General features: G+C 48.7%; 1 protein-coding gene and 1 non-coding gene across 2 annotated transcripts in view; one reads left to right on the top strand and one right to left on the bottom strand.

Annotated features, from left to right (window-relative positions):
- Positions 1 to 22,687, bottom strand: part of MERTK (MER proto-oncogene, tyrosine kinase) — a 113,849-nt gene extending 91,162 nt beyond the window's left edge. The window contains exon 1 of the mRNA XM_060168986.1: positions 22,513 to 22,687. Within this exon, the coding sequence (XP_060024969.1) occupies positions 22,513 to 22,573 (61 nt within the window). The 5' untranslated portion in view covers positions 22,574 to 22,687. The remainder of the gene's footprint in view (positions 1 to 22,512) is intronic.
- On the top strand, positions 12,693 to 12,827 carry LOC132532046 (small nucleolar RNA SNORA70). Its single transcript, XR_009544305.1, has one exon. It is a non-coding gene; the product is annotated as a small nucleolar RNA SNORA70 (small nucleolar RNA).
- Positions 22,688 to 24,899: the final 2,212 nt, after the last annotated feature.

The raw sequence follows: 24,899 nt of genomic DNA, 5'->3' as shown, positions 1-24,899 counted from the left end.
AAAGACTTGAGAAATGGTCCACATCAAAAACAAAAAATCTTAAAAAAGTTTTTTGAGTATAAGGATTCAGTTAAGTACTTATTGGGTGAATGGCGGTACAAGCAGATTTGGGGGCAAAAGCGGGGATTTGAGAATTTATACCTCTGGCTTCCTCCCTGCAGGTCACTCTGGACCACACTTATCCCTGAATGGAGGGCCGGGGCTCCTGCCAGGGAGTCCTCTCCATCCAGCTCTCTCTCCCCAACCAGGTCAACTCTCCCAGTTGCTGCATTTGGGAACTGCGTCCGGGGTGAATGCCAGGTTGGAGGACAAGAGGTTTCACTATAAGAAACGAGGGAGAGCTCATTGCTTGTCCTTGAGGCTGAGGTCTCAGGGGCTCTGGGAGTGCAGGGGTTCTCTGCAGGCTCTGGGGGAGGGCTTTGTGGGTCGGCTGCTGGCTGGCCTTGAGCTCAGTCGTCCAGACAGATTAGTGTGCTGGGATGGGAGTGATGATTTATTCCAAGGAGTGGAGGTCAGGGTGATTCTGCAGAGAGGGGCCCCTGCCTCTCCTGTCGTCCCCACGCCAGGCAAACTTTATGTACGGGGATGGTAGGAAGAGGTGAAGCCCATCTTCTCTGATTTGGGGGGTCCCTTCTGCAGTAATGGATGCTCCCCATCTTGTCTGATTTGGGGATCCCTCTGCAGTAATGGCTGCTCTAGCTACTTATCTTGTGCCTGTAGACCCTCCTCAGAACACTCTTTTTCTACAGGCTTCAAAGCACTAACGGTTCACCTCTGCCTCTTGGAGGCAAACTTACCTGCAGTCTTTCCTATTTCTTGAGGTGGGGAGTCAGGGGTTTTGTCCAAATAACTTTTTTTTTCTTGTGTGTTAAATATAAGGCAAAAAAGTAGAGTGGGAGAAACAAATGATGCTTCCTTTGGTTTGTTTAATTTCCTTAAAAACACTGAACATTCCTGGGACTTCCCTGGTGCTCCAGTGGTTAAGACTCTGCCTTCCAATGCAGGGGACACAGGTTCAACCCCCGGTTGGGGAACTAAGATCCCACATGCGGTGGGGCAACTAAGCCTGTGCACTCTGGAGCCCGTGAGCCACAACTAGGGAGCCCACGTGCTGCAACTACTGAGCCCGCACACTCTGGAGTCCACCTGCCACAACTAGAGAGAAGTCCCGCACGCTGCAGGGAAGAGCCCGCGCACCACGATGAAAGTTCCCGCACGCCGCAACTGAGAGCTGACGCAGCCAAATAAATAAATATTAAAAAAAAATTGAGCATTTCTAATTATAAAGGTAACACAAATCTGTTGTAAAAAGTTCAAATATTTATGGGAGCACAGAAAGTATAAAATGGAAACCTGTTTTGTAATCCCAACCGTGCAAGATAACCTCTGGTTATAGTTTGGGGTATAAGCGTTAGTTTACTATGAGCTGCTCACTGAACGAACTAATGGCAAAGCCATCCAGTCAGATGACATCACTGAAACTGGGGAGCAGTCAAACCCCGTAATCACTATGGATGGTTTAAAAGGTAACTGATCTCCACAATTTCATTTGCCAGAAGCTGGTAGTATGATTGAATTGCCAACAGATATTTATATAACAGCACCTCCAGGTCTAAGATTTGCTGTGACTGTCTAATGGGATACGGAAAGGCACTTGCCCCAGAAGACAGGCAGCAGAGGGTCCCAGGAGTTAAAGCGGGGAGGGGACACAGCTAACTGTGTGCTTGTGGGAGGCTTTCCCTGATCTCCCCACCGCCACCCTGTCTAGTTAAACCTCCCAGGTCAGGTGCTGGGACCCTCCCCTTTGTAACATCTGTAATTTCTCATTCAATTCTTTCTCCCCTGCCAGGTTGACTGAAAGTCCCCCACACTGTAGTCAGTTCCTCGGAGGTGCTCAAAATAGGTTTGTTGAATGAATAGGTAAGGGCATGAATTAAAGGAGGGGTAGGGGAGGGTTGACAGGGTTTCAAGGGGCAGAGGTGGTGGAAAACTGGAGTGAAAGGAAGAGGCCCTCATAGTTTGGGAACACCAGTTTAGCTGCAGGGTGGTGCTTCTGTGCTAGGAGAAAAATGAGAGATACAGTGAAATGAGGCTGAACGTGGAGAGCCCTGAATCGCCGCGGAGGGAATAGGGATTCCTGGAAGGTTTCTGAGCAGTGGAGGGAGAAGATGAGAGCCGTGCTTGACCGGGGTATGGACATCGCCTGAGAGGGAGGAAGGAGGAGGCCAGGATGTAGGAAACACGGCAGGAAGGTATCGGAGCCCTAACTACAGGAGGGGCCAGGACGTAGCAGGAAGGAGGCAGGAAAGAGAAGAGGGGCTGATCCCAACAGCATCCTCGAGTACTGCCATCACGTCAAAAAGAAAGGTCAGTTTCAGATGCAAACCACTACATACAGAATGGATAACCAACGAGGTCCTACTGTGTAGCACAGGGAACTATATTCAGTATCTTGTGATGAACCATAATGGAAAAGAATATGAAAAGGAATGTATATATAGGTATAACTGAATCATTCTGGTGTACAGCATTAGTTAACACAACATTGTAAATCAGCTATACTTCAATAATTAAAATATATATACATTAAAAAAAAAAAGATACGTCAGTTTGACACCAAATGTTTAGGAAGGGCGTAACACAGGGCAGCTCTCAGGAGTGGACACCTGGCAGCTTTATCCTGGCCATTGCTTGGATAGTGTGGCCCCCATAGGGAAAATGCGGATGTAATAATAATGGTGTCCCACAGGGTTGCGGTTAGGAATAAAGGAGTCATTACTATGTTTGGCTCATAGTAAGCGCTCAGTAAACGTTAGTGATTATTACTTCTATTACTTTCTCTTTGTATCAGTAAAACCTGCCACGGCCCAGTACTTGAGAACTGCTGATCTACAGGGGTTGACGCTGAGGGCTGGACAACCACGCATGCTTGGTGAGGTTCTCACTGCGCAGCTCTGGCAAGGAGTGGGGCTGGGATGGGGTGTTGCCCCGCAGAGTTTTCAGTGTAAACAGTGCTTTACAGTATGTGCTGTGCAGTGCATAACCTCGCCAGCTGTACATGGGGGCCTTGACTGAATACGGATAATGTGGGAAAAGGCAAGATGAAAACGATTCCAAGGTTTTGGACCCCAAAGTCAGGGCAACGATCGATAAGAAATTATATTTTAAGCTGCTCATTTTTCAGTGTTCTGACTGCTTCAGTTGTATAATGTCCCTCCCCCTGTTTTTCCTCACAGAAGTGGAAGACTTTAAAATTACTTTGTTGGTGGGGCGAGGTAGTGACAGTAGGAGGATGTGATCAGACCAAAAATCTTTTAAACTTTTACTTTTTATTAACGTGTTCTTGTTAATTCATTTTCAAGATGACAAGAGCAAACGTGGTGGGCCTGTTTGATGATCCCCATTGTGGAGACAATGTTTTTAGCCAGGGTCAGAGGTGTATTAAAAGCCCACAGCCAGAGACTTAATGAGAATTTGGTCCTCTCTCCATGGCACACGTGGAAAAGCAGGCTGCCGCTGGAATTCACGAGAAATCTCCCCCTTCCCTTTCCCACTCCCATCTTCTTTCACGGTTATTTTCTCACGTGGACGGGACAGCAGCTAAAGTGGGAAGTTTGGCCTCACAAGCAAATGCAGCTGAACAACTTGGATAAATGGCCTCCCACTCAGGTCCAAGAGTAGCTTGTCCACATGTTCCAGCAGTTCATCTGCCCACCCCAGGGGGCCACATCCATCCAGTCCCGGAGTTGGTCGTGGAGCGCCCCTGCTGTGTGCCCCTGTGTTTCCAATGACCACCCAGGCCTTGACCAGATTCCAAGGCCAGCTTCATGAAGACAAGGATTGTGTTACCATCATCTTCCTCCAGTGCTCAGCACGGGGACAGGCCCATGGGATATGATTAGCAAATGTTTCTTCAGCCAACGAATAAAGTGATTAGACCTATGGTCCATTGTTTGAGGTTTGCCTTGTTTTTCTGAACAAATTTGCCTGCAGCTTCCTTGAGGGCTGGAGGCGGTATCCTCTGAACCCAGCCTGATGCCTGGCATGGAGCTGATATGCAGCAAACACCTACAGAACAAATGGGTGTGACACAGGCAGGGACACTGCTGTGGCTGGGAGTGGGACTGTGGTGGGTCTGTAGCCAGGCCTCTGCAGCAGCATCTCCTCCCCAAACCACCTGCAGCTGCGGTGGGGCAGATACTGAGGACCACAGCCTCTCGGACTCAAAACTGGTCAATGAGGGGATGCTAGGGAAGGAGCTATTTTCTGAACTATAAACGGAGCTGCCATACGATCCCACCCCTGGGCATATATCCGGAGAAAACTCTAATTCAAAAAGATACACGCACCCCTACGTTCACAGCAGCACTGTTCACAATAGCCAAGACATGGAAGCAACCCAAGTGTCCATCGACCGATGAATGGGTAAAGAGGATGTGGTACATGTATACAATGGAATATTACTCAGCCATAAAAAAGAATGAAATAATGCTATTTGCAGCAACATGGATGGACCTGGAGATTATCATACTAAGTGAAGTAGGTCAGAGAAAGACAAATATATGATATCACTTATATGTGGAATCTAAAATAGGACACAAATGAACATATCTACGAAACAGAAACAGACTCAAGGACATAGAGAACAGACTGTGGTTGCCACGGGGCAGGCGGGGGAGGAAGGATTGGGAGGGAGTTTGGGAATAGCAGACGCAAACTATTATATACAGAATGGATAAGCCACAAGGTCCTACTGTATAGCCCAGGGAACTATATTCAGTATCCTGTGATAAACCATAGTGGAAAAGAATATGAACAATGTATTTATATGTGTATAACTGAGTCACTTTGCTGTACAGCAGAAATTAATACAACATCGTAAATCAACTATATTTCAATAAAATAAAATTTTAAAAGTAAGCTATTTTCTGTGTGATCGGGTAGTGCATCCCACCCTCAAATCCATGAATATTTGCTGAGTGCTTGTGGAGCGTGCATGATGGCAGACGGGTTGGTGGGCAGTGATGCTTGGGTGTTGGCCAGCAACTCTGTGGTTGGAGAGCCAAGGCCCACCCAGTCCCTGGATGCCTGACCCATGACCTCAGGAAAGCTCTGTCATGCTCTGACCCCCTGTAAGGACAGGAGTACCCGGCGGGGTGGGAGACGATCAGATGATCAGTGCCTCCAGAGACACCAGCTGCTGCTGTGACTGGCCTGCATCTGAAGCCGGCCTTTGACCACACCAAGGGGGAATTTCTGGGCCTTGTGGGAATGAGCGCTGGGACTAATGGGTAAGGTCTGTCTTAGACAATGCATGGAGAATGGCAACACGGGAGCAACATAATTGCCACCCATGAATGAGAGGCAAAAGCATACTTCAAGTCTGTGAAGTAACCCCCCTCAGCCTGCACCCCACTTTTTGACTCGAGCATTTGACTTCTTCTTGGTCGAAGTGCTTTGCAAAAGAAAGCACTTTTCACCAGCAGAACTGCGACCCCCCCGCCCCCAGTCCTTTCTGTTAGGTGGGCATCGATGCAACCATTAAAGAGAGCTCTAAGGAATCTCTCCAGGGCTGGTCTTCACCACTCTTTCCCAGCATGAGCTCCTTTAGATTTTTTTTTTTTTTTTTTTTGCAGTACACGGGCCTCTCACTGTTGTGGCCTCTCCCGTTGCGGAGCACAGGCTCCGGACGCGCAGGCCCAGCGGCCATGGCTCACGGGCCCAGCTGCTCTGCGGCACGTGGGATCTTCCCGGACCGGGGCACGAACCCGTGTCCCCTGCATTGGCAGGCGGACTCTCAACCACTGCGCCACCAGGGAAGCCCTCCTTTAGATTTTTATTGAAGCTTCAGGATCACAGCCCAAGGTGGATAAAGGAAGCAGCGGCTGCTGAAATTGCAGGTCCCGGGGTATTAGGTGGAGTGGCAACCTCACGCCGCCTCCCTGACCCTGGAGTCCCTCTAAGCTGCAAGAGGAGGGTTGGGCAGGACGGCAGCTGCGCGGGAGGGAGAGTGCACGGCTGGTGTTACGCGCCATCAGCCCGCTTTACTACCCCGAAGACCTGGGAAAGGACCAGAAGCACCTGGGCCGCATGGGTCAAATAACAGCAGGGTTGCAGTGCCAGCCAGTGGGAGCCACACCGGGTTCTCCCTACTCCTTAGACAACACAACAGGTGGGGACATGAGCCGAGCTCTCTGAAGTTCAGCCTCAAAATCCGGAGACCCAGAGGCAGCTGCACGAGGGAGGACTTATCCTTGAACTCCTAGGGGTTCTTTGCTCCCCGCCGCGGAGCAGAAGGAGGATTTGGCCCAGGCGCTAAGGGTTCCTCGGCCTCGCTGCCCACGGTGGGATCTGCTATCAAGCAGGCCCCAGCGGTTGGGAGGAGAAAGGACCCATTCTGGGGCGGGTTTGTAGTTTATAGTAAAGGCTTTTTGGCATCTGGAATCCTGTTTGTGTCCACTCCCCGTCCCTCTCCCTTGTCACACCCTGTGTCGCCCCCCCGCCCAGGAGAAAGGGCTGTTCTGTGGACCAGAGCCCCCCCCATTCCATGTGTGCCCCCCAGGCCGATGTTTGAATCGTGTCCGTGGGCGCTTCACTGTCACTTGGTTAAAAACTCCTCCTCTCACCCCCGAAGATGGCTGAGGCCAAACCCAGAACAAGCAGAAACTGTCTACTTAGAATCATTTCACTTTATGCAAACGCAAAGGATTCTCAGTTGATAAAGCGTAGCAACACTGAATGAGAGGACATTTAAAAAAAAACCTTCAACCTGAAATCACCTGACCTGATTGTCCCCAAATCGTAAATGGTAAAAATTAACTTGAGTGCACAGCACTCCGCCACTTGGAGAGAATTAAAAAGAAGGGGGCTTCCCTGGTGGCGCAGTGGTTGAGAGTCCGCCTGCCGACGCAGGGGACACGGGTTCGTGCCCCGGTCCGGGAAGATCCCACATGCCGTGGAGCGGCTGGCCCGTGAGCCATGGCCGCTGAGCCTGCGCGTCCGGAGCCTGTGCTCCGCAACGGGAGAGGCCACAACAGTGAGAGGCCCGCGTACCGCAAAAAAAAAAAAAAAAAAAGAAGGGCCATTCACGGGATAAATGCACCTAGTGCAGGAAAAGTGCAGGCAGAAACCGAGAGCTGACCTGAGGGAAGGGGCCCCGGCAGGGGCTTTACCGGAAACAAGGGGGAGTAATTGGTGGGTTGCATGTGTCTGGAGGGGTCACAGCCTCAGCAGAAGAAAGCAGAGGTGACAGTGAACCACTGAGATGCCCGCACCGGGTAAAAAGTGGGGTTGGTATAAAACATGGTGTTGGTGAGTCAGATTTTCTACACAGGCTCCGGTGGGCGGGCACCGGGTTGCCAGATAAAAAATGGGATGCCCCACTTACACTTGGATTTCAGATAAACAATGCCTATGTGGGTTATACTTAGTTAAGTAAATGCAACTTAGTATCCTTTAGCACAAACCAGCTGGAGCCGGTGCCCAGGGAGTTCACTGTCACCCTCCCCCTAGGCTGGCCTCCTGGGGCCTAGAGCAGGATGAGGAAGGGGTGTAGAGGGGCAAACAGGGACCCCAACACACCAAGCAAGCTAGCCAACCTCTCTGTGCCCTCACCTGGAGGATGTGCGGCGGCTCGGGCCTCTGAGCCAAACGCATGATTATCAGGGTGACTCCTCACTCCCCCTGGCCCCCGAATGCATTGGCTCCCAAAAAAAAGACTGGAGCCCCACAGGTGCCTCTCCCCCTTGCTTGGCCCCCCAAAAAAAGACTGGAGCCCCACAGGTGCCTCTCCCCCTTGCTTGGCCCCCCCAAAAAAAGACTGGAGCCCCACAGGTGCCTCTCCCCCTTGCTTGGCCTTGTGCACACACTTTAGCAGTAGAAGCTCCAAGGAACTCAAAGGGCTTTAGGCAGCCCCCCATAACCCCCTTCAGCCTGCACCCCACTTTCTGACTTGAGCATTTGACTGTTTCTTTTTTTTTTTGGCGGTATGCGGGCCTCTCACGGTTGTGGCCTCTCCCATCGCGGAGCACAGGCTCCAGACGCACAGGCTCAGCAGTCATGGCTCACGGGCCCAGCCGCTCCGCGGCATAGGGGATCTTTCCGGACCGGGGCACGAACCCGCGTCCCCTGCATCGGCAGGCGGACTCTCAACCACTGCGCCACCAGGGAAGCCCCATTTGACTGTTTCTTGATAGAAGTGCTTTGCAAAAGAAGCTTCCCCAGCAGACTGCGACTGACTGACTCTTTCCCATCATTTTCTAACTCTCCACCGTGCTTTCAAAACCAGCAGAACATCAGGATCTCTAGGGAAGCTTTTAAAGCTCTGATGCCTAGGTTTCACCCAGAGCTTGAATTAACTGGCCAGCAGTGCAGCTTAGGCATCTCGGGATTTTAAAAAACCTCCTCTAGTGATTCTAGAGGAATTAGGGTCAGATCTAATTCCTAGAGAATTAGGGAATGGATCCATCCGGTGGCCCAAATCATCTTGTGGTGGGGGGGCGCTCCTGAGGGTTTAGACCTGATGCTTAGAGTCCATGTGGCTTGGGAGCGTGGGAAGAACAAGAACTCTGGTGCCTGAGTTCAGTCCCAGCTCTGCCACTCAGAGGCCAGGCGCCAGTCCCTTGTCCTTCTGAGATTCAGTCTCCTCATCTGTGAAGGAAGACAGGTAACACCTCCTCCTCTCAGAGATCAGAGCAGAACACTGCGCACGGAACACTGCGCACGCACACGATCCATGCCAGTTACGGCTTTCATAACATGAAACATCTGATCTGCCTGGTTTCAAAGGTGCAACTAGTCATGTCTGGACTATCAAAGGCCAACATATGGAACCGATTACGCTGACTTAGATCCTTCAGCCTCTTGCAGTGAAACAGGAATATATGTTTACCCAACCAAGGGTGGCTTTCCTTCTCTTTCCCCTTTGGCAGCATGCCAAGTGTCACAGAAAGGCTGAGGGGACACTTTCTGGCCAGGGTTGTGAAGCAGCCGCCCCGCTGGTCCCCGGGTCATCTGGGGCTGCTTCTCCGCAAGAACCAGCTATGGTTTTCACAAGACCCAGGAGAGACGCTCTGTCCCCAAGTTTAACTCCTCTGTCCTGCCACCCCTGACACACATCCTCCAGCCCACCAATACCTGAAATCCTATTAATTTTAGTCTTTCTTTTCAGGAAAAAATAGTTCCTTCTAAAACGTGACCGTCGCTAAAGACCAAACACCTTAGCAAGCACAGTTTGTCCAAGTCTTTCTTAAGTGACAGAGGGCACAGAATTCCCTCCAAAAACAGAATAGATGGACTTTCCCCTATTTCCTCCACTAAGTACACCTAAAAACACCGGGCATTATATTGATATATAAAACGAACATTTTTTAAAACCCTGAAGAGTGGACAGATGGTAAACCGACTAGGGACCTCAGGACCCAGGAACAACATGGTGACGAATTCCCTGGGTCTCCTTTTGTCCTTTGTGTCCCAGATTTGGAAATGCTAACAGGCAAAGACAAAACACAACAACAAAAGCCTGCTATCTCTAGTCAAAGGACTAGGAAAGGGCACCTCAGCAAGACAGAAGGCTTTTAAACAGTAAACTGCTCTCCTCCAGGCAAACAGCCCAGGAAAAACCACGGCCCCATCCCCACCCAGGCCAGAAAAGATCAAGTGGGGAGCCTAGACTTGGACCCTTCCCAGGCTGTGAAGAGGTGCTTCAAATGATCCACTGGGTGGTATCAGAGTGGGTCAAGGAGGGAACAGGCACTTTCATCCCTACTGGTTGGTGTTAGTAAAGCCCACGTGGGGAGCCTCGACTTTTATTCCCACATGGCATTAACAAGGCATCCCTCCTCGTCCCCAGCAGGGTGGTATGAGAGGAAGCCTAGTAGAGATTCAGGGCTTTCACTACTCCCTAGCGTTGGTGGAGGTCAGGTGGGGAACAGTTGGAAAGTAAGCAAGCACTCCTACCCCTCCCTCAGCCAGAACTCCCACCCCACCCCTGACCAGCAGTAATGAGGACGAGGACCAGCCCATACTTAGATGTCAATGGAGGCTGAGTGGGGAACCTGGAATTCTACCCCCACCAGGCAGTGAGGCCCCCTACCAGAGCGTTTCAGAGAAAACCAAGTAAAACAAAAGACAAATAAGAGTCAGTCTCACAGTACCCCAAATGTCTAGGTTTCAATTAAAAAATTCTGTCTGAAACTGAACGAAATACAAACACCAAGATGACAGGGAATTATCTGAAAAAGCTTTTAAAGAAGGAATCATAAAAATACTTCAATGAGCAATTATGAATATGAAACACATGAATAAAATAGGAAGCCTTAGCAAATAAATGCAAAGTCTCAGTAAAGAAAGAGAAGATTGAGAAGAGAAACAAATGGGAATTTTTGAACTAAAAAATACAATAACCAAAATGAAAAACTCAGTGGATGTGCTCAACAGCAGAATGAAGGGGCAGAGGAAAGAATCAGTGAACCAGAAGATACAGCAATAGAAAATTATCCAATCTGAACAACAGAAAAAACTGAACAGAGCCTCTGCAACCTGTAGGACTATATTACTGAAGAGCTAACATTTGTATCATCAGAGTCCTGGAAGGAGAAGACAAAGATGGCAAGGCTGAAAAAGCGCTTGAAGAAATAATGGCTGAAAACTCCCCAAATATGACAAAAGATATAAACCTACAAAATTAAACATCTGAATGAACCCAAAATAAGATAACCCCCCAAAATATCCACAGCAAGGTACATTATAATCAAAATTCTGAATACTAAAGACAAAGAAAACATTTTGAAAGCACTGAGAGAGAGAGATGACACCTTACCTAGAGGGGAAAACCAATTCATATGACAGTGAATTTCTCATTAAAAACCATGGAGGATAGAAGGAAGTGGCCATTTTCCTAAGTGATGAGAGAAAAGGAATGTCAACTCAGAATTCTTCTGGAATGAAGGGGAAATCAAAATATTCTCATATTAAGGAAAACTAAGAGAATTTGTCATCAGCAGACCTACTCTAAAAGAATAGCTAAAGGAAATTCTCTAAACAGAAAAGAAACAATAAAAAAAGAAAACCTGAATCATCAGGAGGGAGGAAAAAACACAGAAAGCAAGAATACTGGTCAATACAATAGAATTTCTTCCTCCTCTTGATTTTTCTAAACTACATCTGATGGTTGAAGAAAAACTGTAACACTGTCTGATGTGGTTTTATATATGAAGAGGAAATATTTAAGATAATTATGCTTTAAATGGGGGAGGTAAAGGGACTTAGAAGAAGGTAGGGATTCTATAATTCACTTGAACTGGTAAAACATCAACACCTAATAGACCACAAATTACATTAAATGTAAATGACATAAATATTTCCATTAAAAGACAGATAATGGCAGAGTAGATTAAAAAACATGACCCAACTATCTGCCAGTTATAAAAAATTCACTCCAAATATAATGATATAGGCAAGTTGAACAAAAAGATAGAAAAAAGACATATCATGCAACCATTAACCAAAAGAAAAGCAGGATGCCTACATTAACATCAGATAAAGTAGATTTCGAAACAAAGAAAATTATCAGAGACAGTAAGACACATTATGTAAGGATAAGAGTCAATCTACCAAGAAGACATAGGAGTCTTAAATGAGTATGCACTACAGCAAAGAGCTTCAAAATATGTGAAGCAAAAACCAATAGAACTGAAAGGAGACATAAACAAATCAACAATTATAATTGGAGACTTCCAACATCTCTCTTTCAACAATCGATCAAAGGACTGGGCACAAAATAAGCAAGGATAAAGAAGAACTTGATGAGATTGCCAATGAAAAGAGTCTAGACTACATTTATAGAACATTCCACCCAACAACAGCAGAATACACATTCTTTCCCAATGACGATGGGATATAAACCAAGAAAAACCATTATCTTGAGCCATAAAGCAAATCTCAACGAATTTAAAAGAACTAAAATCATACAGTTTATACTCTCTGATTACAATGGAAATTATTATAAATTAATAACAGAAGGTAAAAAGAAATTTTCCAAATACTTGCAAACTGAATGTCTAAATAATCTATGGATCAAAGGGGAAGTCTCAGGGAGATTTTTTTAAAAATACATTGAACTGAATGAAAATGAAATTACAATGTATCAAAATATGTGGGACACAGTTGACACAGTTTTGAGGGGAAATTTTATTTACTAGTTTAATCTCATAACATGGAGAAAGAAGAGCAAAGCAAACCCAAAACAAGCAGAAGGAAGAAAATATAGGAGATGAATTGAAAAAAGAAAAGCAATAGAGAAAATCAATGAAACAAAGAGCTGGTTGTTTGAAAAGATCAATAAAATTGATAAATCTCTAGCAAGACTGACAAAGAAAAAAAGAAGACAAAAATTACTAATATCAGGGCTTCCCTGGTTGGCGCAGTGGTTGAGAGTCCGCCTGCTGATGCAAGGGACACGGGTTCGTGCCCCGGTCCGGGAAGATCCCACATGCCGCAGAGCGGCTGGGCCCGTGGGCCATGGCTGCTAAGCCTGGGCATCCGGAGCCTGTGCTCCGCAACGGGAGAGGCCACAACAGTGAAAGGCCTGCATACCACAAAAAAAAAAAAAAAATTACTAATATCAGGAATGAAACAGGGAGTATCACTATAGACTCTGAAGACATCAAAAGTATAATAATTAAATACTATGTTTGCAGCCAACGAAGCCCACCATGCTCTCTTCCCCATGGGAGCCCAGTGTGCAGTGGATGCAAACAGCAGCCTCCTCGGAAGTACACGCAGCCTGTTGCCTGTATGGGTTGCTCTAAGGGACCCTGGAGACAGCCCTCTGCAGTGGACATTCATGTCTGGCATGCTAACCCCAATCTAGGCTCCAGACAGGTATGCACGGTGCCTTTGGAAAGCCCCAGGGCACAGTGGCCAGTGGCCACACTGGCCAGGTCATAATGTCCATCCACATCAAGTGGCAGAACAAGGAGCACGTGACTGAGGCCCTCGGCAGGGCCAAGTTCAAGTTCCCCGGCCTCCAGAAAATCCACATCCCCAAGAAGCGGGGATTTACTAAGTTTAATGAGGATGAATTGCAAAATATGGTGACAGAAAAGTGGCTCATCCCAGATGCCTTCGGGGTCAAATACGTCTCTGACAGTGGAAACTGAGTTTAATCACCGATGGCCAATGACTTAAACAATCATGCTTGTGTCATAAAATCCCACATAAAGGGCTTAAACAACAGGGTCTGAGGAGCTTCTGAGTTGGTGATGAGCTGGGAGGGCGGTACACCAGAGGGGGCATGGAAGGCCCGAGCCCCTTCCCACATACCTTGCCCTATATGTCTCTTCCATTTGGCTGTTCCTGAGTTGTATCATTTATAATGAAACAGTAATCCTAAGTATAGCGCTTTACTGAGTGCTGTGAATCAGTCCAGCGAAGTATCAAACCTGAGGGGGAGAGGAGGCCATGGGAATTCTGAATTTATAGTCAGCTGGGCAGAAGTGTGGGCAGCCTGGACACTCCATCTGAGCTGGTGTCTGAAGTGGGTGTTGGCGGGGAGGCAGTCTTACGGGATTGAGCCTTTAACCTGTGGAGCCTCTGCTCACCCTAGGTAGTTAGTGTCAAAACTGAAATGAATGGTAGGACTCCCAGTTGATGTCCCCTTTGGTGGAGCCGCTGAAGCGAGGTTTTCTGTAACGTGCCAACAAATGTAAACCCCAAGGACATGGTAACACGACAGTGTTACCAATATAATGATGCGTGATCAAAGGAGAGAGAGATGAGTGGGAATTAAAACACCGATGGCGGGGAGGGGGTAGTGCTTTTCTCCAGGAGGAGGGGAGCAAAGGGATGAGACTAGAGAGGGGAGCAGTGGGGGGCTTCAACTGTACCGCTCATGTCTGATTTCTGATGCTGAGTGGTGAGCACAGAGGTGAGTTTTATTCCTGTATATTCTTCTGTGTATCCTAAATATTTCATCACAAGATTTGAGTATGTAAATAAAAGAGTAGGTAAGAAAAAGAAATGTGATGGTAAAAAGAGAAAGATAGGCCTTTCGGTTTACTAGCTGGCCCACCTGACAAGAATGATGGGAACCCTCCTTGAATCTTTTTTCCACCCGTAGGTCCCAAAATCATAATGTTGCAGGAAAAAGAGTGGGGCACAAGAGGATGGTCTCGTCCCAGGTCTCGGGCGAGTCCCTGGGATGGGCCGCCAAGTGTGGGTTCTTGGCTTCACGCAGGAAAGAATTCAAGAGTGAGCGATAGTAAAGTGAAAGAAGGTTTATTCAGGGAGAAACGCACTCCACAGACAGAGCGTGGGCCATCTCAGAAGGCAAGAGATGCCAGGGTCTGGGGGTTGTTGGTTTTCATAGGGGTGGGTAATTTCATAGGCTAATGAGTGGGCGGATTATTGCAACTATTTTGGGGAAGGTGCGGATTTCCAGGAATTGGGTCACTGCCCACTTTTTGACATTTTACGGTTGACCGGGGCACTGTCATGACTCCTGTGGGTGTGTCATTTGGCTGATGTATTACCATGAGTGTATAAATGAGGCTCAAAGTCTAGTGGAAGTCGACTCGTCTGCCATCTTGGACCTAGCTGGTTCTAACCAGTTTATGTCATGTCCTCCAGGGCTATGTCATTCTTTTAAAGGTTGTGTGCCCTGCCCCCTTCCTGTCTCAATAAGAGCACTTGGCTTGAGGAATCATCCAGCCTCACAGCTCTCACCCTAGTCCCAGACTTGCTGCCTTCCCTGGATAAACATAACTATTTTATTCTTACCCTCAGCGGCCAGGTTCTGATACATGCCCTGGGGGGAGGAGTCCAGGGGGTGGTGTGAGGCTCTGCACCCCTCCTCAAGAATCAGACACACTGGATCCATGGAGTGTAACAAGAGATGTGGCACACAACGGCCTGGACCCACGCAGGACAGGGTCACACCCCAAAGATGGAGTCCATAGGTCCTGGGTGGGACCTGGGCTTCTGTATTTTGAAAATACTTCCTAGTTGACTTTCTCCTGGTTCTTGCAGCCAAAATACTTTGGAGCTTAACATTCTACAATGTTTTTAATAAAAGAGTTTTAAATTTCTAAATATAAAATTATATCATAATATTGAATAATTAGACTTTTTTGTTGTTGTTTGTATGTGAGAATACACATTTTTTATTTGTCTTGGATATCCACCTAAGAGGAGAATTGCTGGGCCATAGAGTAACTTCATGTTTAACCTTTGAAGAAACTGCCACCCTGTTTCCAAAGAGGCCGCTCCCTTTTACCTTCCCAGCGACAGTGTATGAACGTCCCAATTTCTCCAAATCCTTGCCAACCTCTGTTACTGGCCTTTTGTTGTTATTGTTGTTATTCCCATCCTAATGTGTATAAAGTGATATCTCACTTATTTCCTCTCTAGTTTTTATTATTTACTTCCTTCTGCTTGCTTTGGGTTTAGTTTATTCTTCTTTTTCTAGTTTCTTATGGTGGAAGTTTAGGTTATTGATTTGAGAGCTATCTTCTTTTCCAATATCAGTGTTTACAGCTATAAATTTCCCTCTTAGCAATGCATTAGATGCATCCCATAAGTCCATAAGTGTTGCTGTGTTTTCATTTTCATTCATCTCAGAATATGTTCTAACTTTCTTTGTGATTTCTTCTTTGACCCATTCGTTATTTAGTAGTGTTGTTCAATTTCTACTTTTGTGATTTCTTAAATTTCTTCCATTGTTAATTTTTAACTTCATTCCACGTGTTCAGAAAACACACATTTTTTTTTTTTTTCCCTTGCGGTACGCGGGCCTCTCACTGCTGTGGCCTCTCCCATTGCGGAGCACAGGCTCCGGACGTGCAGGCTCAGCGGCCATGGCTCACGGGCCCAGCCGCTCTGCGGCATGTGGGATCTTCCCGGACCGGGGCGCGAACCCGTGTCCCCTGCATCGGCAGGCGGACTGTCAACCACTGCGCCACCAGAGAAGCCCCAGAAAACACACTTTGTATGATTTAAATCCTTCTAAATGTATTGAGACTTAATTTGTGACCTAACATATTGTCATTTGTTTGGGCAGGTCCAGTATCCTCAGAAATACACCTCCGTGTTTCCAGACTATTCTATTGCCCCAGATAGAGCTGGAGGGGGTCCTTCATGGGGACACAGCCCAGGCAGCGGGGAAGGGCAACTTCCCACAGTGAAGAAGCCGCTGGCATGACTCATTTTTAAGAAATACCCCACGCTGCCTCTAGCCCCACTTCTGGGCTGATGCCTGCACTCCTTTTGCCAGCGTCAGGCGCGGGGCTGGGGTCTGGTGGCATCACACTCATGGAAGGCACCATGTCTGAACCTCACGATGAGAAAACATCCCAGCCCTCTTGTCTCCTTCAGATACAATCCATTTTCTACCCACCAGGGGCCCCAGAAGCACCTATCTGCAACCCGCCCCCCACGCCATTTAATCAACGGAGATGTGGAATTTCAGAAAGGCGAAGCATCGCACCCCAGCTGCCCCTGCACGTTGAAACTGGGATGAGGACTTACATCTTCAGACTCTCAAAGTGGTTATTTTTTTTTTAACCTAATGCTTGAGATCTCATGCTAAATCGAAGAGCTTCTCTTTTTCTTGGTCCCCAAACTTTCAAAGGACATTGTTTCCATCCACAAAGCTTCGAATCGTGTGTCAGAATTGGACAAAGGCTTACAGGCTGCTTTCACTTCCTGCGCGGAGGCAGCCTGCCCTGAGCTGCAGCGAGTGGAAAACGGGCCTCCAAAGACAGGCCACCCTTGGCAGCCCATGAATATTCATCACTTCGCTGTGCATTCACTAAGTAGCGCAGGGACAGAAGAGTACTTTCAGCAAGTTTGAGTCTATGTTCTAATATCCTCCACGAAGACAGCCTGTCCTTACTGGTAAAAAGATCATTTTCTAAAACGATAATGAAATCGGTCTTCTATTAGTAGCTTTAAAAAGCCCCACGGCTTACAGTGGTAAAACAATCTCGTCTCCAAAATAAACAAGGCTTTCCTTTGTATGTCCAAGGAGAGGCAGGACCAGAGCTCAGGTACATTCTAAGGCGTCTACTGGCCCTGAATGCCTGTAGTAGCTAGAGCACCCAACCCCACCCCGTGCCCCAAAAAGCAGACTACAAAGAAAAGGGATCTGTCAAGCAGTGTTTGCCTGACTGTCGAGCGGCAGCCTGAGACCTAAATTGTGAGGATGGGCCCCCTCCCTGAGTGAGCTGGGGCAGAGCTCTAACCCCATGATGATCAGATCCCGCTGGGCCCTTGGCTGGCTCCCCAGAAGCTAGACAACACCTTTGAAGGGATCGACTGGGAAAAATCCGGAAGACACCGTTAATGACTGCGGACAAGGAGAAACATACAAGCACAAAATGTGGTGCCACAAATATCTATGCATTGCTCTTATGAAATGCAATGGTTTTTCTCCAAGCGTAAGTCTCTCAAACATGCTTAGCTTTTGGTGTAAAACTTCTCATGTATGATATTGGGCCAAACATAAAGTCAACGTATGTCTCCTCTCTCTCTTTTTCTCCCTCTCCCCTCTGCTCTGCTCCTTCCGCCACCCCTGCCACCCCCAAGACTCGTGGAAAATCCATTTTATCGTTAAGTGAAAGAGGCATTAACAGCGGATGAAATGGACAAAAGGATGAAATAAAATGGTTTAGAATGGAGTGCAGGTTTCTCAACAAACTTGAAGACATACTATCTTTCCTTCACTTGAAAACACCAGGACCTAAGAAGGTGACCTGGATGTGGTAGCTAGGCCAGGCCTACTGGATCCTGCTGGCTGACAGAGGCCCAGACAGAGTGGGAATGGCAAGGCAACCAAGAAGGGAGGGCTGCCCAGCTGCTGCAGGTGCTGGAGGGGCCAGGCTTCCAGGCCTCACAAAATTGGGGAAGACCTGGGCTCTCACTGTGGTTAAAAATCTTCCATACGGTTCAATAGCCACACTTCAGACAAAGAAAAAAAAGTCTCAGGGAAGAGAAAGTGCTGGGTTGGTAGGTACGCTCGGTATTCTTGCGACGTGCTGCATACAGGATCCTCCTGCCACGCTGCATTTTCAGCATTTTAGCTGGAGGCAGCAGGGCTGGAACAAGATAGGGAACAAGTTACCTCTGGGTCAGGGGTTAGCAAATGCCCAGAGTGTAGGATGCAGAGGAGTCTGGGCCTTTCCCAGGGGGGGCTCGCTTACACCTGCCACCAAGCAGGAAGCATCTGGAAGCCAGGAGTGCACCTGGGCCTCCCTGTCCAGTCTATCTGCTACAAGACTACCTGCACACACCCACTCAGACACAGAACGTCATCTAAGAAACAAAGCCTCATTCTCTAGCCATTGCAGCCAGAAGACTGCATTTGGCAAACCTAGTTTTAGCTGGAAAAAAAGAAAGGAATTATCTGGATGTTTACACTCAAACAACCCCCCCAAAAGTTATGAAACCAAAACAAAACCGCACCCACTTTAGAGTAGAGTGATGTGGGAAAAGCTGAGCAGGAATTGGACTTCATTTTTATACCTTCCTGAGAGGCACATGACAGGAAGCGATTCCTGGACTGAGTTAACCCTGAATTCAACAAGTGAGGGTGATGGGGGGGTGAAGAGGGGAGTGGTCAGGACAGGCCCTGCCTCATCTGAGGCGACAAGCGTGGGTTTGGCTAGCAGAACTAATAGAAAACAGTCCCACAGAGCAAGGACTTCAGCGTTCTGGGATGGACACCCACAGCCCCTCCACCAGAGCGCTCTGAACAGTGGAGGATGGCCCATAGGTCCGCCCTCGTATTTCAAGTTGCAATCTAGGACATATTTCAGTGAGAAAAGAAGAAACTTTTCCCCCAATACCTTTTGTTTAAGAAAAACAATTACCGCAAAATTTGAGTTGAGAAGGGAGAGGAAGCATGGGTAATAATGGCTAACGGTTTTGAAGCATTTACCATGTGACACCGGCTCATTCATCCTTCCATAAATAACAAAGAGTCCCACAGGACCAGTGAGGAAACTGAGGTCCTGAGAGTTAGTCACTGCCCCAGGGCTCCCCAGAGGCCAGCTAGGCAGGACAGGAAGCCCAGCCCACTGGCCACTCAGCCCCTGAGCTGCAGCCCCTGCTAATTTTCATTCCAAGCCCTAGGAGCACACAGACTGAACCCGCTTTTTTCAGGTTTTATAATGTTTAACTTCCTGCTGAGATGCATCCCAAGCAGAGCCATGTGCTTTGGTTTAAGATTAAACTAGTAACAACAGGCCAGAGTCAAGGCACTCGGGACCCCAATGACCTGGGAATTGGGCAATTCGCCCTGGGCAAGGAGCTGTTAAAACTGTGTCTTTAACATGAAAAATTGGCTTTTGACTTATTTTTAAAGTTGGGATCGTTAAGAGACTATAAAATACGTTAACCTTGCTCTATTGGCCTTAATATAGTCCAAAAATCTACCCTAACATTTCTAGTAAGGAGATCACTTTGGCATCACGGTGAAACGAAAGATTGTTTTCTAGCAACTAAGCCCCAAGCACAAGGTCATGGGAGCTGCAGCACCTGTTTCTGGAAAAGCCAGTAGGAAGAGAGAAGCGGGAGGAACACACGGTGAGACCTGCAGAGGCCTGGGTCTTTGATACCATCTGCAGATGCTGAGCACCTGAAATGAGTATCACGCTCTGAAGGTGAAGAGGAACCCATCAGGTGGCAGTACTGTTATTTCACGGAGTGTGTCTGCATAACTTTGGCAGCAGTGGCAGTGAGGGAAGGCCTCTCCGGGAGAACATCTGAGCTGAGACCCAAACGGCTAGAAACAGCCAGTGTGCAGAGATCCTGGGGAAAAGATTCCAGCCAAAGGGGACATCCACAGCAAAAGCGCCAGAGAGACGTGCCGCTCCAGCCACAAGGGGGGAGTAACTGGAAATGAGTCAAAAAGGGAGAGGGAGGCCCCTGAGTCCTTGCCAACTCTCGTTAAAGAAGGGAGGCCACTGGAGGACGTCAGACAAGGGGACAACCCAGCCCGATTCATCTTCAAAGTCTCATTCTGGCCATTATGTGGGAAGCGGAGGGTCTGCATATGTTCATTTCCAGGCCGGGGAACCCATTTAAACCAAGGTCCGGCCTCAGCCTCCCTACCTTGGCGGCATGTTCCCAATTCACCGGCACCTAAAGATGCAACCTGTTCGTAACCAGCTCTGATTGGCAACCCACTGGCCCTGCTCCTAGAATAACCTGGAAATTATTTCTAAAAATAAGACAAAAAATAATTATTCTCAATTTGAAAAACCCTAACCCTAACCCTAACTTTAAGGAAGTGGATCAGAATAAGTTTTGAAAAATTACTTAGTTTTGAAACGTGCCCTGCTTACTTCCACAAAGCATTTGAGTCCATTGATACAAAGCCCATAAGCAACTAGACATCTTAAAGTCCTTTCTGGGAAAATGTTGACAATATATTGTAACGTGGTGACAGCTTCAGTTTGGGAGAGAAATGCTAACACTGAAGAGTTTTAAAAGCCCAATTAGTTCTAAGGGCTGAGTTTCGGGGCAACGGCTAGGTCCTTGCAATGCCTTCGCTTCTATCCACCTCTGTATTTCTTGTCCTCTAGCTTCTCCTGGGCCCTCTAGAGCTACCCTTTGCTTGATTTGTTGCTCACTGGCACCCCCATCAGAGACGGAACAGAAAGGAAAGACTGGTGAGCCCAGAAACACCCCTGGTTCAGCAGTTTCAGTTCTGTGTGTGTTTGTCTTTGTGGGAGGGTGTTTGTGTGTATGGGGTGGGGGTGAGCGGTAGGGAGGATTCCAGGGTGAAAGTGATGCGTAAATTGTAATTATCCATTCCTCTACAGTGTAGAGTCTAAACACACATTCACACCCTGTCTCTCTCTCCCCTCTCCTGCCTGGTGAGCAAACCACTTGAAACCACAACATGCGATATGAAAATCGTAAACCTAGATGAGGGGTCCAATAACCATTTTTAATCTCTTCCTACAGCACTCTTACTTCTGCCCTAATCTGGCCAGTGAGAAGCCCATTCTTCCAGCTTTTCACAAAGTAAAATGTAACACTGCCAGACATCTCACAGATAAATTCGAGATGAAAAGCAAAAGGTAGGGAAAGAAACACTGGAGAAACTTTTCGTTCTTCCCGCTGGGTGGATTTTAACAGACCTTTTATGATTATCTGCCTCAACTGATTATTGGCTACAAAAGTTTCTTTATTACAGCTTTTTAAAAAAATTAGAAAAACAGCCCATTTAAAAAATGTCTTCCACCAAAACTACTGTTTCTATTACTTTTCCCATAATTTTCACCACATTCACTATGTCCAAGATTACCATTAATGGCCAGCCTTCCCTAGTAGCAAAATATAACAGATTTGCAGCAGATTATGAAAAAGGATCTGGCAGTAATGCTGAGGAATTTTTGAGGGTTTAGTGGAGGGCTGGGGGTAAAGAACAGAATTGCTTTAATTCTTTGCTTGGTTTATGTTTCGGATGTTTGCTTCAAATTGCTATGTTGCCCCAAATTATAAATTGTCTATGTAATTTAATGTGTGCACTGCTTAAGAATTTCTTATTTGAGCAACTGAGCTTTCCAATGAAAACTTCACGGGGAAAAAATCTGAAGTAAATTGTTTAACTATAAATTGAACTTCCCAGGTATTCTTAAAAAACATCTTTGACTATAATAGGTGAAAGCTAAACCTTTTAGTTTAGGGAAAATGCCTGAGATGTGTTCATTCAGTATAAAGCCTGGTTAAATTTCTTCCAGCTTCCTTAAGCAATGCATCAGCGATTAAACTTCTAACCCGTTAATCACTTACCCTCCAAACAAGCTGCTGATGCAGAATGGGACCTGCCCTCCCTTGCCACCACTTACCCATCCAGTACTGGATGGGTAAGAGTATTTATACTGGAATGCCTGGCAGAGTCGAGATAAACCTAGACGCTGACCAAGCACGTTAGATTCGGTTCAGCAGTAACAGGGGTGAAAAGAATGCTTCCCATTTTTCCGGGGTCCCCACGCTCCCAGGGTGTCCCTGCTAATGTTGCCCATGAGGGCCCGGGGGGAGCAGCCGGACCACAGTCCCTCCCGGTCGCACTCTGGGCCTTGGGGGATCTTAGCACCGGGATTGCGACCCCAACTCCCGCAGCCTGCTGGTCTCCGGCCCCTCGGGGGATGATGGGGTCTGCGGCTCCCACAACTCCCGCCAGAGCCTGGGTCCAACCACGCAACCATGTCCAGGGAAAAGTTTTCGGCGCATTCCCCTCTGCCGAAAATTTCAGGACTTGCAGCGCGCCCGGCCGAGCTCTGTTTCCCTCTTGGAGGTTAAGGGGAGCCCTCGGCGCCCACCCCTCCCCGGCTCCACCGGGACGCGCGCCCTCGACCCAGCCTGGGTGCCGGGACAGTGCGTCGGTGGGAGCACCCGGCACCGCTGGGGCGGGGGGAGGTGTCTGCAAACTTGCCAGCTGCTGGGTGCGCCCGAGTCGGCGAGCTCCCGGCCCCCCGCGCCCGGCCCCCGGCCCCTTGCACTCACCTCCCCTCCACAGCGTGGGGAGGAAGAGCCACGGCAGGAGCGGCAGCAGGGCCCGCCCCATCCCGGGGCCGCGGAACTGGATATTCTCTGCGGACCGACGGACAGATAGACGTCCAGAACCTGCCGCGTCGCCGGCCAAGCGCGCCCGCGAAGCAGCCCACTCCCGGCGGCCCCGGGAGCCAGCGCCGAAGTGGCTGAGCCGAGCCGCTGAGGGTGGCGCCGAGGGCTGGAGGGGGCGGGACGCGGGCCAAGTCCGAGCGGACCCAGCCAGTCGGGGAGGGGAGGGGGCGGGAAGGAGGCCGGGAGAGGAGAGCCGCGGAGGGAGAGGAAGGGACGGGGCTGGACCGGAGGGGCGGGGAGAGGCGGGCAGAGGCGGGCCTCGGGTCGAGCCTGGGCAGACCGGGATGGGAGCGCGGGGGCTGAAGAGAGGGGAGGGAGGTGGGGACCATAAAGGGGAGGGGCAGCCGGAGGTGGGGAGGAGAAAGGGGCCCTGGCTCTGGGCTGTCTCGACGTCCAGCACGTGCAGGTGGGAGGGACAGAGGGAGGAGACTGGGTTGGGCGAGGGGGAGCGGAGGCCGCCCCACCAGACGTAAGACTAGGCGCCTGCAGCTTGGGGACTGCGGTAGTCCCGCAGTCTCGGCTCTGCGAACACAAAACCCAGACAGCAACGCTCCCAGAGGCCAGGGCCTCCGTGGCGGCGCTCCCTGCTGAGCGCCACATGCATCCGCTCCCGCCCGAGCGCCCCCTGGGTACCCGGCCAAAGGGGTGAGACCAGCCTCGGCGTCGAGGAGCTCAACGCCTCCTGGAGAAGAACTCTTCGCTGTGCCCCCGAATCCAAGAGAGGTGATGCTCACGGAGGGAGACGAACGTCAATGAAAAAGTGCAGAGCGTGAGTGGAAGGAGGCAGCCCCCAAACGACAAAGTGTGGAGGAGCCAGGAAGGCAGACGCAGAGAAAGTTAACCGTGAAAGAAATGTCAGCCACTTTTACTAATAATCGCAACAATAACTTACATATATATGTATATATATACTTTAAGGAAACATTTTTAGAATTTATGTGTGTTAATGCGATCCTTTGACAACATGAGCCATTCCTCTGCTCAAAACTGGACAGTGGTTCCCGCTTTCTCTCTGCATAAGAGCCACAGTCCTGCACGACCTGGTCCCTTTTCTTCTCTGACCTCATCTCCATACTCCACCTCCATTTATGCTGCTTTGTGGTCCAGCAGTCCCTGACCCCTAGGCTGGTCACTTGGGCTAGATTTGGCTGTAAGGAGGCAACCAGCCCACATGGATTTAAATCGGTTATCACTTGCACTGCCAGCAAAAGCAGTCAGCACGATGTCAGCTTCTGGCGTCCCTTGTCCCATAGGATGACACCAAGCCCGAGGGGCCAGATGAACAGACCTGAGGAGTGGGTGGCTTTGCTGCTGAGCAGCCAACTCTAAAGTACGGTTTCATAGACTTTCACAGGTGGCTGTTGCTGTGTCCTTGGGGGCAGGGAGAGGCATGGAGGGAAGGCATGGAAACACCTTGCTCAACTGAAAGTCTGGAGAAGGAAGAGAAACAGGCATGCCTTGAGAGGGAGATATGAAACTGCCTGCAAGAGCTGCTCACTAGGCTCACCTCCCCCTGCCGCAGGAGGAAGCACGGGACAGTCCCCCAAGACCTGGGTAAGACTGCATTCAAGGCTCGCCTGCATGCCTGTGTGGAGATGTGCAAGGTCGCCGGGCCATCTCAGCAGAGCCCTTGTTCTCCTGCAGTGTCCTTGCTGCTGCTCATAAACACCAGGCTCCCTTCCACCGTGGGGTTTTGCATCGACTGTTCCCTCTGCCTGGAATGCTCTTCCCCCAGACTCACCCCCTCTTGGTTAATGCTCCTCCTTCAGGTCTTTGCTAAGTCTCAGGTTCCTGATGAGGCCCACCTAGTATAAAACTGTCTAATTATTTATTCCTGTGTGATATACAACCCCAAACGCAGTGGGGGTAAACAGCAGCCACTGTACTGGATTCACAGATTCTGTGGGTCAGAGATTTAGATGGGGCACAAGGAAGATGGTTTGTCTTTCCTCTTCCATCTCTGCTGGGATGTTAGGCTCAATGACTGGGGACTAGAATGATCGGAAACAGGGGTCAGCGAACTATAGCGTGTGGGCCTATCGTCTGTGTTTGCAAATAAGCATTATTGGAACACAGCCATCCACTGTGTGTTGTCTATGGTTGCTTGTGTGCTGTAATAGCAGAGTTGAGTACTTGTGACAGAGATCAGAGAGCCCACGAAGCCACACGATCTGGCCCTTTACAGAAGTCGGCCAACCCCTGATCTAAAGATCTGTTTCCTCACATAGCTACCACTTACACTGGGATGACTCAAAAGACCAGGGCTG

The sequence above is a fragment of the Lagenorhynchus albirostris genome, chromosome 13 (assembly GCF_949774975.1).
Source record: "Lagenorhynchus albirostris chromosome 13, mLagAlb1.1, whole genome shotgun sequence".
NCBI lineage: Eukaryota > Metazoa > Chordata > Mammalia > Artiodactyla > Delphinidae > Lagenorhynchus > Lagenorhynchus albirostris.
This window is presented reverse-complemented; position numbering and strand designations above follow the sequence as displayed.